Source organism: Lineus longissimus, chromosome 19 (assembly GCF_910592395.1).
Source record: "Lineus longissimus chromosome 19, tnLinLong1.2, whole genome shotgun sequence".
In the NCBI taxonomy this organism is placed as follows: domain Eukaryota; kingdom Metazoa; phylum Nemertea; class Pilidiophora; order Heteronemertea; family Lineidae; genus Lineus; species Lineus longissimus.
The window spans coordinates 508,638-529,201 of NC_088326.1; the positions used below are offsets into that span (position 1 = coordinate 508,638).

Genomic DNA, 20,564 nt, shown 5'->3' on the forward strand with positions numbered 1-20,564 from the left:
ATCTTCTCAAGGTTTTTCTCGCTCCTACCAAAACGTAAACATTGGCACGTGCTTTCTGCTTGTGAAAGGTCTGCCTTCTCCAAACTTCGATTTCCCAAATATTGAGCCTCTTCATATGGACCAAAATAGGTCTGTCACAATCTTGAACCAAATGAGAAAGTCCCCATAGCTTATAGAAAACTACCCAAAGCGTATTTTCAATTTTGTGTACATCCTTGGGCAAGGCACTTCACCATGTTCACTCACTCTGCTCTGGCTCTGCTCTGAACATACATATTTCCTCCCGTTAGTCACAGTCATGGTGTGAATTGTTTCAGATGCTACACGATTTGCTGATCTTCTTTCAGGGAATATGTCCTCCTCGATCCCGACCCCTGACACGTCACATCTTACCACCAAGGATTACGATTACGTTTATGAGCCAGCTGAAGATTCGTTTCTTCTCCTTGATGCCTTGGAGCAGGATGCTGATTTCTTAAGCAAAAAAAGGTTTGCTCATTGTGAAAATAAAACAAGATGGAAAGTAGGCTATGGTCGTCCTTCGTTAGTAAGTACACTTGTCCTACCTCTAAAGCTTGGACATCAGTGCACTCACAAAAGGTGAAATGTTCATAACATGTCTTTTCTTTTCAGTGTCAGTATATGTTTGGAAGTAGGCTGTGGTTCTGGGGTGGCTATAACATTTCTGGGACAGATCATCGGATCCAAGGCACTCTACTTGTAAGTATATATGCTCAGGTCATCCTTCAAAGGGACAGCATTTGCAAGGTTGTTATGCCCCGGAAAGCCATCACATTCTGACTCAACAACTGGTTACGCATGCACTTACCAGTTCCAGCCACAGGATGACCGAGTGCATAATCGAGAAACTTTGTTCCAGTCTGTTGATTGTGTCCCTGATTTGATGTCCTCAAGGTGGTGGTGCCTATGTCACTTGAGTCTCTAATCCTCGTCTCTTGTTGGTGTTCAGGTGTACCGACATCAATCCCATGGCAGCCAAGGCAAGCAAGGAGACTGGCAAACGCAACTGTGTCAAAGTGAATCCAGTTATCACAGATTTGGTGGGTTTCTTTACATTCTTTCGGATAAAAAAGAAATTTCTGATATCATATTCCAAAACCTCTTCATCTGAATAAAATGGGGGTAGCTGCACCTTCCATTTTGTTCTGTTCACAATGCTCAAGTAAAATGTGACTCAAAAACAATGGCAGTGAGGGCTTCTCAACTCTACCTTTCACTCAATGACTTGAGAGTCTGAAGACGCATTTGGCTAACAGGTCACGATTGTCAGATGAATCTGGACATTTTACTATCTTTCAGGTCTCCTGTCTTGAAGATCGCTTGATGGGGAATGTGGACGTTCTTCTGTTTAATCCTCCATATGTTGTGACGCCTTCAGAAGAGGTAAGATCGTACTGTGTTGTTGAGACAGAATTGTTCAGGCTCTCACGATCTTTGTGAGAAGTTCCAGTTGGAAGAGGATCTGTCCCTGAGCATTAGATCCCAGATGACATTCCCTACATGCCGACTTATCGGCAGAGAATATCAGTCCTAAAGTCTCCTCCTTCCATGAAGGATAGATATACGCACAAGGACGGTAGATCGGCATGATCCCCTAGGGCAATTTGTACCGACCAATTTTCACTGGTGTGGCAGTACAAATACTTTGAGGTCATGATTGTAGAAGATACAGAGAGCGAAGAGTTGATTCTCCAGGGTGAATATAGGCCACTGCTTTGATTATTTACAGGTTGGCAGCCATGGCATCGAAGCGTCCTGGGCAGGAGGAGATCGAGGACGCCAAGTCAGCGATAGACTCTTCCCAATCATCGGCAATCTCCTGGCACCAGGGGGAGCCTTTTATCTTGTGATTGTCAAGGAAAACAATGAAGGTACTATGATGCTATCTCAGTGTAGGCTTGTCTCTCAGTGGCATTGTTGGACCAGCATGATCCAGTGAAGGTGTCGTACTCATAATCCCTTGTTGTCAGTTCAATACCTTATAACGACCTCTCACTGCGATATTGGGCAAGTGACTTTACTTCTGTAAGGTGCCTTGTTCTTTGAATGAGATGTAAAAGATTGAGATGTATAAAGATTTATCATTGAAATGTTTGCTTGTGAAGCAGTTGTAAAGCAGAAGCTTCATTCCTTCACCATCACAAACCTTACGTTTTTCCCAACATTTCAGACGAGATCATCTCCATGATGAAGGCACAAGGCTTGGTAGGTTCGGCTGTGCTAAGGAGGCGTGCGGGCCCGGAACATTTATCCATCTTGAAGTTTAACAAGCCGGGCTGAATGTGCAAGGTAGGCAGGTGATCACTCTCCACATCGTTAGTTCCATTATTCCCTGAAAGATGGCATTGGGTATGTCAGTTGATGAAAATCAATTGAGATACTGTGTCAGCGGAATTAAGCCAGTTTAGGTGTGCCTGTACAATAGGTCCACATGTATGTGTAACTTACACAGATGTGGCTCAACTGGCTTAATAGTATCAACACAGTGTATTATAGTTGCCAACACAGGCTGTGACTGAATAGTGTAATGGGAATGTTGGGAGAGACCCGGGGGGGGGGGGGAGCAGAGAGAATATCATTTTGACCCAATCTGCTTGGAGAATGATCCTCTGTCGTCCATTCAAGGAATTGATCATGAACAGTGGATCCTCCCTTAGCAAACACCTCTCTACTAAGGTCACCCTCTCGTTCACGGACACCGCAAAGCGGCATTTGGCCCCAAGTTGATCATATGCATTGAATTGGTGTTCTGTAATTAGGACACCTCTTAACTGTGGACAGAAATTGTAATTCCCAAAGGTGTTCTTAACAAAGAGGTTCTGGTGTAGTTCTTCGATAGTTCTCGTAGCTGCAGTCATGAGATGTTTTCTAGGTAAACCAGCTGGAGAATCGTCTGATGAGGTGTACCTATCCATAATAATTACACCTTGGAATAATTCCTGGTTCTTAAAGGCAGAGTACATCTATGACCTGGTTGTTGGCTCATATTCTTCATGGGCAGAATAGCAGACGCAGATGGCATGCCATCTACACTCGTTGACAAACATGATTGGTTTATGTTTCTTGACTAATATCTGTTTGTTATTTTGTGAGAATTCAGAGCGAGAATTTTGCAACCTTCAGCAGGGCAATACATCTTACCTGTGTGAAATCATTCATCTGTTATTCCAGTTAGTTCACTTCATTGAGCAATCTTCTGCTGAATTGAGTAAACAAACATCTCTCTGCTTGGGAGGAAATACCAGTCAGGGTGTAACAACAGGTTGCTGGAAGATGGCAACACTTGTTTCGCAGGGTGCTTGCCTCGATATTCTTTTCATAAGATTCTGACCCTTTGCCTCCCCCCCCCAACAGATAAGAAAAATGTAGTGATTGGTGGTGGCCCTTGACCAGAGAGCGGGTTCACAATGACCACTTCATAAACCGTAATCAAAGTGTGGCCTTGCAAGAGGGGCTGTTAACAATAGGGTTAATCAGACAAAAAAATGACCTTTTGACAAGGTATTAAGTTTTACAACTATTGTGTCCAAAGCTAGCTTAGTTCTTTTCCCATTGTACTCATATTGCTATTAGGTGTGATAATATCCGCCTCTGTGCCAAAACTGGTTCCCTAACAAAACACAACATTGATTGGGTGAGACTGTGGTCATAAAGAATCTAGTGTTTGTTGTTTGAGTGGATTGCCTGGGGGGGATGGACCAGGACTCTAACTTTATACAGGGTGGAGCAGAGAAAAGTACCAGGACTTGATTTCTTTTGACATGGCAGCCCGGAATTCATTGATTGGGTTGGAATATACCCAGGGTGGTGAGGGAATGCTGAATTTATACAGGGTGATGCAGACATAAGTACGGAAATGTTGTCAGATGCATCCCAGATCCATCAAACAAGTGCTCTTCTGACAGGCTGCATAAATTCGTGTTTGGCCATGTCCCGTTCAAACATACTTTTCTGTGGACACCTTTAATTCAATTTGAAGAAAGGCAACTTGAAGCCACCAGAACACTACGAAGGCTTTAGCCTGTATATATACTTCACCACATATCGGTGTGATATAAACTGCAAAAATTGAAAATCGTAGCAATATGCTTTCAATAACAGTCAACATTGTGTGGACTGGTATTTCAAATGAATCAATTGAAGCGTTATTTATTGTCGCTAAAAATAGACCTGTCAATCCATGGACATGTTTTTCCAGCTCAGCAAGGATAATCGGATAATCGAACTTATCACCTTGGATATGTTGCTCCATGGAAGAAGAGCAACCTTTCAGATATTTCATTGATTTCTCTCCAATGAACCAATCGATTGGATTTCGCGTTGACTATACTTAGAAATTCTTTGTCCTACTGTACATGGTGTACAGTATATTTGGGTTAACTTCTGTGGCAATCACCCTAAGCTACACCCCCATAATCTGTTAATAGACTGGCCCACTTCAGTTGGCCGAGAATGTGTATACCGAGTTTAGCACTCAGCAAAATGCCTTCACAGAAAAAGGATATTTTTTTACGAATTTCGTCTTAGTTTTGTGATTTCGTGTTCAAAATGCATTGGGATTTGGTGATTCGGTATCTGCTCTTGGCGTTCCTACCATTAGGGAGCATCCTTGGGTTAGTATTGTCCGTATATTCCCGCATGCTTCCTGTACACACAGGGGCTGTTTTGTGTGAGAGGAGTCCAGTCTAACAAGAACCAATCTATTTGTGTATTATGTACAGAAATGTATGTGTTTATTGGTCAAGTAAGATTGAAACAAAAATTAAGACTTTACCAGTGTAACTTGACGAGGATGGATGTACATTTTATAAAGGATTCTATACCAAAGTCAGGTCATTTTAGGTGAAACATCAGTTTAACCCTGCCAGAACATATTCTGACACACATTATGACAAATATTGTATAGAGTTTCTTGTTCAACTTCATTTGGAACCAATCCATGTACACACCATTGGTGTATTGTTGTTGTTGGTTGATTGATTTATAATCTTGGCATTTTTATGTGTGGATAAAGTGTTCAAATCTAGTTGGTGGCATTTTTATGACAGTTTAAGTCGAGGTATCATTTAATTTATTACCAGATAATAACAGAGTACTTTGTTAAAGAGTTATGGTAGGTTGAAGGAAGTATAGTGTGCCTGTGGTGTCAACTGTCTAAAAAATATGTCAGACTTGACCTATGTATCCAGTCAAGGATGTCTTGGCAGGTGAGGCAATTCAATGGGGGCGATTCATTGGGTGGACTTTCCCTTTAAGAGGCTGTACACTGGTGTAGTTTGTTTGTTGAACTTCAAGGAAGAAGTGTTCAGCCTGGGCTGTCTGGGTGACTGTTTTGTCCATCACTGTTATCACGGCTGTTGCCAGCCTCGCCACTGTTCTTGGCTCTAAGAGGGAGGACTTTCTCTCTAACAGGATTGGTCAATACTCCAATTTCTTGGTGAGCTCCATTTTGTTTGTGGGTGCTTGAGAAACTGATCGTAAATCCCCCTTTTATGAAGAACATTTCTTCCACTCAGTTTCTTTTCAATATCACACTTTCAGCATGTTGAACATTTCATGATAAAGTTCACATATATAATACAACAGTCGATTGAACATTCCCCATTGAAAACCCCAAGGATATTTTTTCATTATTTTCATTAATTACACTGTACCAGACGTTACCCTTGGCTATACATTCATTTGAAAGGTTATAAAAGTAATTATGAAGAATGCCCAAAGCAATGATCAATTTTGATTATACAGCATGTTGGAGGAACACAAAAACGTCTCCATACCATTGCCTATACTGGAGTGGCTTAACAGTCAATACAGGCTCTCTGTGTTGATGGGATGCCAGTATTTAGAAATTCAAGTACGATTGAAAAAGTGGCAGAAGACCAGGTGTTAGTCGGGAAATGTTCTCAGCAGTCTATGGAATAATCGTCTGCAATTCGTTTGGCCGCTTCTGGATGCACTTGGTTGGCCGGCTTGGCTGCTGGTTTCTTGTTAACTTTCCATTTCTTGGCAGCGGGTATCTCTCTCCAGCTGTTTTGACGCACTCGTTGGCCGGGCTAGATGTAGCGTCTGAAGCAAATTCCCTGTTCGCAGCCAGTTCTTAAACCTGAAAGGCTTTTCGACTCTGCTGAGGGAATCTCACTGCTCCAGCTGCTCGAGCGCACTCATTGCCAGGGCTTAAATATGTAGATTTTGAAGTGAATCTCCTTGTGTGTGGCCTGTTCTTAGACACGAATGCCTTTTTGACTCTGCTGAAGGAATCTTTTTACTTCTCTTGGGCCTAAAGGTGTTAAACCAATCAAGAATCGGCAACAATGCCTGACATTGCAATTAAATCAGCATTTCATTTTATGCCCAACTGCTGCATGTATACCTGTCAACACATTCAATAGGACAATACCTGCCAATCAAGCCCTAATAGCCCATGGTGCCTGCACCTGTCAATCAAAACCAATTAAGCTGTCAGTCATTGCTTGAACATTCAGACAACCTGGGGTTGCATTAAATCCTTGTGAGCATGCTTGTGTACATGGCTATTGGTGTGGATACCTGTGGTTTATGACCAAGTATTGCACAGGATAAGATTCTCAATTACCTTTACTTTCAATTAACCCTACCAGACATTTGTTGTAGTTTTTCATGCAAGAGCCAGAAGACACTCATTGGAAATAGCTTTTGTGTGGTGCCTGTCTGCCTCAAAGAGAAAATGCAGTAGAAAAAGGTATCACTTCATCCCAAATGAGAATAGCCCACACCCAAATAACCTTTCTTCTCACGCAGTCCTCAGCAGTGCGCTCAAGAATGTTTGCTCGCATTGGCAAACGTTGTTGGACAGTGTCATTTTGAAATAGGACTCTAATCAAATAGTTATCAATCATGTGAATGGGACAAAGGACCTCTTCGTCTGATATGTGAATGGAGCGGTCTCCGGGAGTTACAGCAATGTTCACACTGTAAACACGGACAAATTCACGACATTTTATTTCACAGTTTTGTGAAATTGCAACTTTGGGGTAAATTTAGATTAGTGTTTTGCCCAAACCTGTTACAGTCATTTCAATTAGACTTTCATTTTAGTGACCATATATTTTCACAATTATCTGTAAATGTGAGTACACCGAAATAGAAGGGATGTGAACATTTCTCGGCCTAAAGTATTCTGTATTGGAACTGTTCATACTCTTTTGATTCAGCTGCTCCTATGGTCTCACACAATGTCATTATTTCCGTTGTGTATTATTTGACAAGCTCATCTGGACACCGTACTCTCTTCAAACTCTTATCAATCATTCAAACTGAACAAAAGACACCATTTTCTGACATGAATAGAATTTTCTCAGATTTTGATAACAAAAGTCTGCTTGTAACATCTGTCTCACAGTAAAGTGAAGGGATATCTTGCAGATAGTAGCTCTTATCTTATTTGGGCAGGATTTGACAAAAAATCTAATATGAAATCAACTCCATTTTGGTTTTTGGTGGCCATCTTGGATTTGAAGCAAACATTTTGTACAACTTCTCCTTCACCTTGTGTTCCATTGTGGACACGATAATTTAGTTCTGTATGGCAGAAGACTGAGACTTTGCCTTGGTGTAAGTATACCTAGATGATGATCTAAACAGCCAGGCATACCCTACCCAGGTGGAATCCATCATTTCATAGCAGGGTTTATCTCTGGTTGTGTAGTAATTGGATGAAAAGACGGATGTATTCATCGCCTGCCTATCACTTTTGTAAACAAACATCATTTGGCCAAACTGCACTCGGGATTGATTACTTAAAGGGACCACAGGGAAAGGGATGTCCCCTTAAAGGGAGATTATAGGCAGGAGACAGGTAGGCAAGATAAAGTTGCACAAAGTTGCCAATAGGGGGTTCTGTCCTATCTCACAGTAGCCTTCATTGTTACCCATTCAGGCTTTACAAGGATACACTGCTGATATAATTCACTTGAGTACTGACAATTTGACCCTATAGTCCCCCTTTAAGGCTCTGTCCTGATGGCCAATAAGCAGTTCCCAACTGAATCCTAACACTCGAAATATCAGACTCTGATAACAAGGGAGCCCAAAACTCACGGACAACGTACCAACTAAAGGTTCTATAAAATGTCTTGCGTCCACTTCCTAAAAGCAATATTGATCAAATTGTGACAAATGTTCATCCCGTTGCAGCATCCTGACAGAGACATTCTCCTCATTGCCCTAATGCAACCTAAGTGGAAACCCACTCCAAACCACAGAATCCTCGTTACATACGCTTGTACACTTTGCAAAAAGTGTGAGCTGGAATGTCTAAACCAAGACAACAATCAATAATTTACCACAGCACATCCTCCCTCGCTCATCATTCCCAGACTATCCAGACAGTTCCAGGTCATTTATTATCAATTACCTGAGACCATTTACTATAAGAATCATTAATCATTCTAGTCCAGAAGAGTCAGCTCATTCTGTCGCGGGCGTGTACTCTAAACGGTTCTACCTTGAGGTTCACAGAATAAACTAACAGTAACACTTCAGTTAAAATGATATCAATCTATATAATTTGGCCAGTTCTTCACTGCGCCTTTAATTTCATACAGTTAATACGGAAATACACCTTGACTTACAAATATATCTTCTTCACCAGACGAAACAACGGTATTCGACACGGACGCTTAATAAATCGAGACGAGACACAATGTGACTTCCCCACACAACGTAACTTCTGAACTGACCCCGAAAATCCAGTGCAACTCCTTTTTATACTATGCAACAGAACCCCCCCGTAGAAATACGTCCCCCAACAGAACCCCCAAGGAAAAGCTATACAACCCCTTTAAAGATACGAAACTAAGACACCCCTTAAACATACGAACCCTCCAAAGGACCCCTATAAAACGACCCGGAAATATAACCAACCCGACGCGCTAACAATAATAAACATTGGCACGTGGCCAACGTAGACGTCATACGGGAATTCCCTACGAATTTACATGCCAACAATAGAATCCACAACGAGGCTCCCGCCATGTTTGCTAGCAGAAGAACAAAATAACATGCGTGACGGCGAGAGACAAAATGACATATAAATACCGTTTTAGCTGCAAGACTCATAGAACTTATATACAGACAGGTACAGATATTATAATAGCCTAACTAGGATGCTAACAAAAGTAGTGTCATGCCTTTGCGAAACCGCTACGCGCCCGCAAAGCGCATGACCAAAACCCTAACAATCTGGCATACTAAACGATGTACACTGCACTCAACTACAATCCATGCATACATTAATACATTACGAATATACAAAACGCCACATTACCTCCCCTCTCACCATTGTTTGCCCCCAAACAATAAACCCAAAACAACTAACATTAATGCTGGACCATCCAGACTCATAATTAATGTCCTCACCACAGAATAGAATAATAGAATACCAAAGTTACACAGTAAACATACCCCCAACTATTAACTGGCAGCTCCAACTCTCAATAATGATAATCTAAGATACAATTCATGAACTAGTACACGTAGTAGGGGAACAGTTACTCATACTAAGCAGTCTATTCTAAAGTTCAAATAAAAGTTGCTCCCAAAACTCTCCACTGTAATCATCCTCAATGTTCTCCTTGTCCTCGTCTCGAGTCGCCTCAACTCTAACTGATTCAGTTCCCTTCTGTTCGTCCACCTTACTCTTTTCCACAACTACGATCCTGGAATCCTCCACCGGTGGTGGTGCTGATACGGCCAGCTGCTCCTCAAATGTTTCAATGTAGTCCTCCCCGTTTTCCCCGTGCCACTCGCGCTCCGTTACCATTATGTCAGAATCCTGCGTTGCACCTCTCCCCCTTATATATCTAGAATGCTGTGCAGTGACATGCACATGATGACGTCGCATATGTCTCCTCAAGTGTGAGTTGGTGTGGAAGACACCAGGGCAGTGTTGACAGTGCACATTTCTGCGCCACCTGGGATTGCTGCTACAACGTCTTAGATGACTCTTTCTACTGTCCTCCACCACTACCCTGCACCATTTACATTCCCAGGCCATCACACTGAAAGGAAGGCATGGAAGAGTAAATTCCCAATACCCAGAGGTGCCTAAGCGTCTAGGTTCATGTGATCTGACCACAATCCCCTCAACCACTCTCCGAATCTCTCTTTAGGCCGGGAGACTCGGCCACTCCTAGTAATTTGCACCTCATCAATGATTTCAGCTTTTTCAGCTACTAACTGAGGACTAACATTAATTTGCGCCTGACTTGTAATAATATTTTGATTTTTATTTCTCCCCTTATCTTTCCCAGGTGAATTGAATAGAACTTCTGGTGGATCTGAATCCGCACTAAAAGGTGCTGAGTCCACTACTCCAGGTTGTTCACCTGACGCCCTAACTCCCTGTATTACCTCTGACGTTATAGAATCAACCACCCCAGGTTGTTCACCTTGTGCTGGTTGATCTGAATTCAAAGTAACTTCGGACTCTGAAGTCCTACTGGGCTCAACAGTGAGCCAACTGACTCCACTAGTACCCTTGTACCGTCTCAACCGATCTATATGTACCACCTTGGGTTTGCAACGTACAGTCTTCTGTACTCTATACACAACGTCATCTATTTTATTCACTATCAGATATGGTCCCTCCCAATTCCTTTGCAACTTGGGTGACAACCCTTTCCTAGGTTTTGGGTTATACAACATGACCCACTCTCCCTTACTCAGGGGTTCCCCTTTGACCTTGAGGTCGTAATTTGTTTTTTGTCGTCTGGTGTTCTTTATTACCACCTCCCTAACTTTCTCATGGGCATAACTTAACCTCTCCCTCAACTCTTCAGCATAATAGGATTCAGGTTGCCCCACCACGTCTTCTTCTAGTCTATTGTCCAAATATAAGTCTATAGGCAACCGTACCTCCCTACCCAACATCATCATGTTTGGTGTTTCCTGGGTGGTCTCTTGCACCCCAGACCGATATGCCATCATAACATAAGGGAGGTAAGAATCCCAATCGGTTTGCTTCTCAGACACCATAGTGGATAGCATAGTTAATAATGTAGAATTGAAACGTTCCACCAACCCATCAGACTGAGGTCTCAGCGGTGTTGTGCGAGTTTGGTGTACTCCCAATAGCTTCAAAGCCTCCTTATGTAACTTGGCCGTATACTGAGAGCCCTGGTCACTATGGCACAATCTAGGCACCCCATATCTACACATCACCTCTGTAACAATTTTATCCGCCACCGTGGTAGCTTCCATGTTTGGGATTGCAAATGCCTCTACCCATCTAGTAAAATAATCTGACACCACCAGCACATATTTCATTCCACCCTCAGTTTCTGGCAAGGGTCCCAACAAGTCGGATGCTATACGCTCCATGGGTTCACCAACCCTGTACTGTTTCAAAGGGGCTCTATTTTTCTTTGTCTTTTTACTAGCACAAATGTCACATTGCCCACACCAAGTCCTAATATCCCGAGCCATACCATGCCAATGGTATCTGAACTCAACCTTTGGCATTACTTTTCGATATCCCAAGTGTGCCGCAGTAGGACTTGCATGTAAAGACAGAAATGCCGGTTTTCTCAACCGGGCTGGAAGCAAAACTTGCCATCTAATTTTCTTGCCATCATCTGACTCCCATTTTCTTTGTAATACTCTATTTCGCAAGTGTAATCGACCCCATTGCGCCCAGTAATGCTTCGCTCCAATACCTTTATCAGAGACATCTTCCCATTTTGGTTGAGGGAGGTTTTGCTCTTTGGCTGTCAAGATCCAAGCCAGATCCTTGTCTTCTAATTGATCTGACCTGATACCGTCCCAAGACCACCCTAAGTCATTACTTTCAGTCTGGCTATCCGCCGGACTTTCACTCGGTATCCATTGTTCCCCTTGCGCACTGGTGCCCGCAACTACACCGTCATCCTGTACCGCAGGATGACGGTTACTGGTAACGGCTGTTGGTTCCTTTTCACTGGGTTTGGTTTGCAGTGCCCTTACCCCTGAACTTTCGCCTGAGAACAAGGTTTGACTCTCCTGGTCAAACCCCATCCTTTCACATTGCATGCAAGGACCTCTAGACATAGCATCAGCATTATCATGGTTTTTACCAGCTCTAAACTGTAACTTAATTTTATACATTGACAACGTTGTCAACCACCTAGCCGTCTGCCCCTCTAGGGTTGCCTTTGTCCCCAGAATCCAAGCCAACGAGGCATGATCATACCTCAAAATGAACTCTTTTCCGTACAAGTAATGCTTGAATTTAGTCACAAACTCGACCACAGCTAGCAGTTCACGCCTGGTTACACAATAATTTCTTTCTGGCTTACTGAGTACCCTACTGCCATAGGCAATAACCTTCTCCTCACCCCCCTGGATCTGTGAAAGCACACCTCCTATGCCATAGGCCGATGCATCAGTATCCAGTACAAAAGTGTCTCTGTTGTTTGGGTATGCCAACACTGGTGCTGAACACAATCTTTGCTTTAGTGTCTGAAAAGCCTCCTCACACTCCTCATTCCAGATGAAAGGTGTATTTTTCTCTGTGAGGTTGTACAGTGGCTTGGCAATAGAACTGAAGTTCTTTATAAATTTACGATAATAAGATACTAAGCCACAAAATGACCTAACTTCAGTTGGTGATTTAGGAGTTTTCCACTCCATTACCGCCTTGACCTTGCCCTCTTCAGTACCTAACCCCTTTTCTGACACCTCATGGCCCAAAAACACCACACTTTTCTTTAACAACACACACTTCCTAGGCTTAAGCTTGAGCTTGGCCTTCTGGAGCCTCTCAAAAATTATCTCCAGGCGCTCTACACTTTGCTCAATCGTTGTGCCCCAAGATATAAGATCATCCAAGTAAATCAACACAATGTCAAACGTCAGACCAGCCATAACCTTCTCCATTAATAACTCAAAGGTGGCAGACCCCTGAATTATGCCAAATGGCATAACTTTGAACTGCAAAAGCTGATTTCTCCCTGTCGAAAATGCAGTTTTTTGTCGGTCCGATTCAGAATCAAGCTCAATTTGGTGGTAGCCCGAACAACAGTCAAGGGTAGAGAACCACTTCCCCCCATCCAGAGCATCATAGCACATTCCTATGTTTGGTAAGGGTTGTGCATTTACCCCAACACATCGAGCATTTAAATCTCTATAATCAATCGCCATCCGATAAGAACCGTCTTTTTTACGAACCATCACCACATTGGAATGCCAGGCACTTTCTGAGTTCTCTACCAGCCCATCCTCAAATAAATTCTTAGCCATACTGTCAGCGATGTCTTGCTGATGGATAGGCAGTCTTCGCGACTTTTGTTTGAACGGACGGGCATCCCCTGTGTCTATCTTACATTTCACTACGTCTGTCCTCCCTAAATCCCTATCATTTTTGGCAAATACATCCTGCCACCTTCTCAACATGCTTGCTATTCTAGGGCCATGCTCTGGGGCTACATCTTGCATGGTCCTGGTAAACAAATCTTGGAGATGCTCAGGTATACTCTCTAAGGTGTCTGACTCCTCAGTAATAGTCTCAACTGATAATTTACAACATTTACCCCTGTTAAGGATAGGAGAAACATTTTCTGCTTCTTTTATGGTGCTTTCTTCCCCTTCTGGTCCTACAACTTGTAGATTATCTACAGGCTGAACTATTCCTATATCTTGTCCTTTGTACAATACTACTGGTTCACTGGACGGATTCATTATCCTGACCGGACAGCGCTTTTTGCTGAGATCAACAACACTCCTAGCCGCTATAAGTCCTGTTTTTCCCATACTACCATTAGCATTTTCAACCAGGCCCCACCCAGTACTCATTCTCCTTTTTCCCCTGATTCTTGGCACCCCCTCAACTACCATTTCATGCCCAGGTGGTATACACACTGTTTCACCCAAGTTCACCCTACAACACTTTTGTGGTTCGCCTTCTGTGTTGCATCTGATGATCTCCTCATCAAATTTAAGGGTTTGATTTTTTATGTCAATAACACAACCTGACTTAGTCAGGAAATCCATCCCAATTATTGCATCACTGGTAATATTTGCTACTACCACTGTCATAAAAACCTTTGCCGAATGCAACTGAATTTCTACATTTATCTGGCCCAATGGCCTTAAGGGTTGGTCATTCATCACATAGAAGGTGGAGTAGCAGGGCTCCAAATTAGGTCTGATATGCTCTGGAATACTGTCAAAAATCTTAGGGGTTATCAGCGTTGTACATGAACCTGTGTCTATTAAGAAATTTACTGACACAGTACCTAATGTGCCTCTGGCATAGAGTCCACTCTCCGGTGCATTTGGAAAACAAGTTGACAACACCCTGGATTTTTGAAGAATTTCAGACTTTTTTTCTACAATGCTGTTTTTACTAGGCGTTAATACTACTGGCTCTTCTACCCTAGCTTCAGGTATTTCACCTGGCACTGAAGGAACATTATTTACAGTATCAATCTCCACTTTGGTCTGATCATCTATTACAGAATTATCTGTGTCTATAGAGCGGTTATCAGCCTCAGTTTTTTCAACTGTAATGACATCTTCGTTTTTGATAGAAGTAGTAATATTAACAGTGGGTTTTTCAACCCTTGTAGTATTTCCAGCGCCTAACATACATGTACTTTGGGGATTTCCCTGCTCTCTGACCAAATTGACCCCTTTCAAGATGGCCGACCTTAGTTTTCCGAACGCTTCGTCTCGTTACTAGTACCACCACCCCTATTTAGGTTTGGACAGTCCTTCTTGAAATGTGAAATGTCGCCGCATTCATAACATCTGCGTGGCTCCCCTTGCTGATTGCCCTGGAAACGTCTATACTCCCCATTCCTAACTGCGCCATTGTTAGTGTTACTACTGTTGCTATGGTAACCGTTGCTACCACCCTGTTTGCCATAGCTACCACTCTGGGGTCTGGTAATGCTATCATTACCACTGTTTTGCCTGTTATACCTATTTCCATTACTGATATTCTCTCTCTTCTCTACTGCTTCAGCTAATCTCGTTATAACTCTACGCAACTCATCCATCTCTTTTCCGAGATCCCTTTCCCTGGGTTGTTCACCCACACCCCTCACTGGTAATGATGGCCTTTTGATGGCTACACTATTCCCATTTCTCTGCGCCTCTAACTTTTTAAAGGCTTCTACCTCCAATGCTACAATGATTGCCTCTTCTAACGTTTTAGGCTGGGATTGAAAAAGTCTCATTCTGATATCCTGGTCAGTGATGGCGTCTGAAAAATGTGTCCGAGCCAACATATCTCTCTGACTTAATGACACTCCAGGGTATGCCAGGTTAGTCAGTCGCCTTACTGCCTGTCCGAGCTCTTTCAAACTCTCCTTTTCCCCTCTCACCCTAGCTCTGAGTTCTGCTAAGTGTAACTCCGGTCTCTGTTGTGGCCCAAACCTGAGGTTCATGATCTTTACTATTTCGTCATAGTTCTCAGAATAATCTATTGGCAGATCAGATAGCACTTTCTGTGCTTGGCCCCTAAGACAAGCAACTAAATATATGGCTTTCTCAGCCTTGTCCCACCTGTTTATTTTAGAGACTGCCTCAAAATGATGGGCATAATCTAACCATGAACCCTCCCCGTTATACTTTTCAGGTAGCATGTTGGGCTTCCGTAGGCCTCTTGACTGTTCGTCTCTACCCATACGTTCGTTACTAAGACCTGCATAGTTTCCCAGAGACTGTCCGTCTCTGTTCATTCTGTCATACCCGGGACTAAGATGCTGGTTAGGCATACTGTGTGCCTGTACATTATTCTGAGACTGTCCGTCTCCTTCCAAATTTCCATAACCGTGGTTAACGTAACGCTCGGTGTTACTCTGAGTCTCTCCGACTCTTACCGCACTCCCATGTAAATGTTCACGGCCCTCACATCTAATACCACTAGTGTGAAACCGAAACTGTTCGTCTCTTTCTTGGCCTTGGGTATCCCCTGCAGCGCCGGCTGCACTGTGACCCTCCCCTGTTCTAACATTATACTGGTTGGGCCTAATTTCTAACTCATTTTGATCTCTATGAAGTGCCAAGAGATTGTTGGCTGCTGCCATCACATTATCGAACTCATTCCTCAAGTCTGAGTTCTGTTCACCCAAAAATGGCGCAGATCTGCTCGACCGAGTTGCCATATTAACAACAATATATATATATAATTCCAGTCAAATTGTCTATTCCGATCACCTCAAAGCACTCTGCTGTCACCAATGTCGCGGGCGTGTACTCTAAACGGTTCTACCTTGAGGTTCACAGAATAAACTAACAGTAACACTTCAGTTAAAATGATATCAATCTATATAATTTGGCCAGTTCTTCACTGCGCCTTTAATTTCATACAGTTAATACGGAAATACACCTTGACTTACAAATATATCTTCTTCACCAGACGAAACAACGGTATTCGACACGGACGCTTAATAAATCGAGACGAGACACAATGTGACTTCCCCACACAACGTAACTTCTGAACTGACCCCGAAAATCCAGTGCAACTCCTTTTTATACTATGCAACAGAACCCCCCCGTAGAAATACGTCCCCCAACAGAACCCCCAAGGAAAAGCTATACAACCCCTTTAAAGATACGAAACTAAGACACCCCTTAAACATACGAACCCTCCAAAGGACCCCTATAAAACGACCCGGAAATATAACCAACCCGACGCGCTAACAATAATAAACATTGGCACGTGGCCAACGTAGACGTCATACGGGAATTCCCTACGAATTTACATGCCAACAATAGAATCCACAACGAGGCTCCCGCCATGTTTGCTAGCAGAAGAACAAAATAACATGCGTGACGGCGAGAGACAAAATGACATATAAATACCGTTTTAGCTGCAAGACTCATAGAACTTATATACAGACAGGTACAGATATTATAATAGCCTAACTAGGATGCTAACAAAAGTAGTGTCATGCCTTTGCGAAACCGCTACGCGCCCGCAAAGCGCATGACCAAAACCCTAACAATCTGGCATACTAAACGATGTACACTGCACTCAACTACAATCCATGCATACATTAATACATTACGAATATACAAAACGCCACAATTCATCTTGGGCGATATTTTGGTATTTTGAAAAGGTTGGGCTAGTCCAAAATGTGCTGATAGGGGGAGTGTTGCATGGGGTCTCATTTTTTGTTGGCAATCTTCAGAAATTTGAATGATTGGGCACGTTTTAAGGGGGAGAAAATGTCGGGTCAGCACGGGGGGGGGGGGGCAGTGTCGTGCTCGCTCCCGATACTTCTCCGAGTAACACACATTACTGGCTTTAGAGGTCATCTGATCAATTCGATCAATTTCTACTATTGAAATGAATCGTTAGAAATGGTGTCATTCTCTACTTGCAGAAATGATGCCGCCCTAGAGAGAATGGTTCGCTCCCTCAGTCATCGCCAACAGCTCGAGGAAGAAAAACAACGACGACAACATCAACACACGCAAGGAATAATCCACACGAAATTTCCATGGATCGTACAAAACAACTCGCTACCAAATTACTTCCTAAGTCACAATAAAGATGGTGCTAAATATTCTGACTCTGTCGTCGTGTTCATGCATCAGCCACGTGCGGCAGGATTGGCGCTGAGGGAATGCATGGAGACGATTGCATTACAGCGCTCCCTGGCTATGTCACCAGTACTAACAGACTCGGGGAGGCGCGATTGGGAAAATGGCGTCGGAACGGGGAATGATGCTTTAAAAAATCGTGTAGATATTCACCGCGGGAACTTTGCATTTGGAGTTTGCGATACCGTGACTAAACCGTGTTCGTATTTTATCATGATGCGTGAGCCCTGGCTGCGTGCGCTGTCAAGTTATCGTTATTGTAAGACTGCGCTGGCCGATGAGTGGTGTTCAGGAGAAAATGCAAATAAAATGTCGCTTCGCGAATGGATAGTGCATCAGGGGAGCGTTTTATTCCGTCTTCTCATCTATAGTTCACATTTCTGCCACAGTTTAGATGGTGGTGCTACCAGTACTAATAAAACCAATAATCGCCATTTACCCTGCTGGTTTGTGCAAAAACAAAGAATTGCAGATTTGACGAATTCGGACAAACACACCATTTTGGATTATGTGCTTGAGAACTTAGAAAAATGGTTTTCTGTGATCGGGATATATGAAGAGTTTGAAGACTCGATAAAATTATTCGAAGAAACTCTGACATGGCCTATGACGATGTGTCGCAGTCTTCAGCCGAGGAAATACTCATTCAGTTCTCGTGAGAGACGTGAAAACTCTGTGTTGTTTTTGCCAGAGACGGAAGTAGCTTCATTGAAAGAGGACCCTGCCGTAAAAGCCGCTCTTGAAGCGGACGAGAAAATTTACAAAAAGGCGAAAAGTATCTTTTCACGCCAGAGACAAATATTGTTTAATAAAGTTGGTAAGGGTAGATGAGGTGAGGGCTCTTACAATACATGTATAGGATGGTTGGGCCCTCTGGGTTATTTGAAATTATGAAAACATCGCGCCTATTCTTTACTCTTAAAGATTAGGGGTAATCCATGATAATCAACATTTTCGAAAGAGTAATTAAAAGTATGATGACACTACAAGTTGGCAAATTTGCTAAGTTTCCTTTGGCAATAAACTGATTATCGCGTTTCCTGCCAACATTTCGTGGTCAATGCATGGTAGTTGAAATTTTCACAGTGTTTAAGTGAGCATTCTCGAAACTAAAACACCGGCAGAAATTTCCTGGTTTACAGTAATTTGTAGATAGTGCTGCCATCTAGGAATGTGCTTACCGACTACACAGACATGTTGTTGAAAGATGTTATTTGCTGATAGAATACCAGTATTCATACTGCACATAATGCTATGCAATATTAGAGTAAGACTAAATGGTGTCAGCTAATAGTTTGTCTAATAGAGATTCCTTGGCATTTACAGCTCTTTGTGTACTGTCTCAGGACAGTACTGCTCACAATTGACCTATCTCATTCATTGTTACTTGCAGCCCGTGTAGTGTGTTCTGAAAATTGAGCTTACGTGGAAAGGGCATTGTTGAAGTAAGGGTATCAGATACTCTGGTTTAACCTGGGAGTGAGGTTAAACATCTCAGAAATTCTGTATTTGAAATGGCAATCATCATCTCCACAGTTTTTTTCCTAGGCATTGTCAACTCTATTTGTGTTGGGGCACTGTACAGTATAGTTGATAAAACTGTTTCAAGTTTGTAGATAAATGTTAAATATAAATAATAAATCAATAAAACGTTTGATTTTGTTCTTTCTCACCTCGGCAATCAGCATGCAACAATTTTTGCAAGGGTTGCCACCTCACCGAGTCAAGGTAAGCCACATCTCTGAGTGATACCAGCCTCAGGTTAGTGCTGCCTCTAAACTGGACCCGCCACAGACTATCTCGGTGAGGCTCGTCAGAAACAAAGAACAGGATGAGGGGAGAAGTCTAGCCAAACAACAACCTTGAGATCCTGTCAGTAACTTTACAGCTCATTCTGGCGAAGATAAGCCAAGACAAAGAGCTGTATAGGATTTCTCCTGGTATAGAACTTCCCCTTTAATCAAAGTGTCTTCACACATATACAGTAGAACCTCGCTATTAAGGCCACCCTCAAGACTGACAAGTGCTCTCCTAATAGAAAGGTGCCCAGATAAGCTGCGTTGCCCCCCTGCTTGATGAGAGATGCAAACGTACTTAAGTTGTTACCCAATTCAGTATTAATGTCTCATTGACAAAAGTCATTTCTGAAGGACGCGTCGGTACGTCCTCCAAGCTGATACATGTATATCCATATGACATTCATCTTCTCTGGTGCTGCCATCTGAGCTAAGAAAATGGAACTAGGCAATTACGAAAAATTAAAAATATCGCCCGTTTTTAGGGCGGGGAACGATTTACAGTTGGAACCCCTGAACCAGCTCCCTCAGATCCGTCATTCATCAAGTCAAAGCAAGTATGAACCTGGTTTAATCTGTGGTTTATCTTATTAATATAATACACTACCCCGCAAGACCCTTACTGTGCAAATTCTCTCGGCATTACATCTATGGTGTTAACTCCACTTACGTAGCAGGTGCGTTGCAGGTCATTTGTCTATGCTGCCACCTCTTAGTGAGGACAATAACTAGTAGTCCCGGCATGAAATGTGGAAAATATTGACGCTGTTTACTTCTTCCTTGACACGTTGTAGTGAGTTTGCCACTGATGAGAATTGGGGGACCGAGGAAGAGGGAAATTCGATAAAATTAATCGGGATGTCTACTTTCAGTCAGGCCAGGTGTCAACATTGTCTCTGTGGCAGCAAGGCTGTGAACTGTCTTCTCTGTGGTCACGTCAGGTGTCTCACCCTCAGAGCTGGTGTTCTGATTTCATGCAATCCCTTTATGAAAATGATCAGGTATTCACCATGTGAAAATGAGACATATTTTTCCTAAGGGTGGTGACAAGGTCCACCCTGTAGAAACATGGTGCACTACGTTGGGAGAGTACACATCTAGATCAGACAGAGTACGCATAGTGAATGGGGCATGGCACTACCTAATGACGCAATGGACAGTCTCGGGAGTCTAAGA

General features: G+C 42.8%; 1 protein-coding gene across 5 annotated transcripts; it reads left to right on the plus strand.

Moving 5' to 3' along the window:
• Positions 1 to 39: 39 nt before the first annotated feature.
• On the plus strand, positions 40 to 19,231 carry LOC135503258 (methyltransferase N6AMT1-like). Of its 5 annotated transcripts, XM_064796749.1 has the most exons (8): positions 40 to 129; positions 348 to 489; positions 634 to 720; positions 971 to 1,061; positions 1,321 to 1,404; positions 1,751 to 1,892; positions 2,192 to 2,310; positions 17,373 to 17,492. In XM_064796749.1, the coding sequence occupies exons 2-7, from the start codon at positions 353 to 355 to the stop codon at positions 2,299 to 2,301; spliced, it is 651 nt and encodes a 216-aa protein (XP_064652819.1). In that variant the 5' UTR covers positions 40 to 129; positions 348 to 352; the 3' UTR covers positions 2,302 to 2,310; positions 17,373 to 17,492. The 5 variants fall into 5 exon arrangements, with proteins under 5 accessions (XP_064652819.1, XP_064652820.1, XP_064652816.1 ...); XM_064796750.1 differs by lacking the exon at positions 40 to 129 and having other exon boundaries at positions 411 to 547; XM_064796746.1 differs by lacking the exons at positions 40 to 129; positions 348 to 489; positions 634 to 720; ... (1 more) ...; positions 1,321 to 1,404; positions 1,751 to 1,892 and having other exon boundaries at positions 2,221 to 2,310; positions 17,373 to 19,231.
• Positions 19,232 to 20,564: the final 1,333 nt, after the last annotated feature.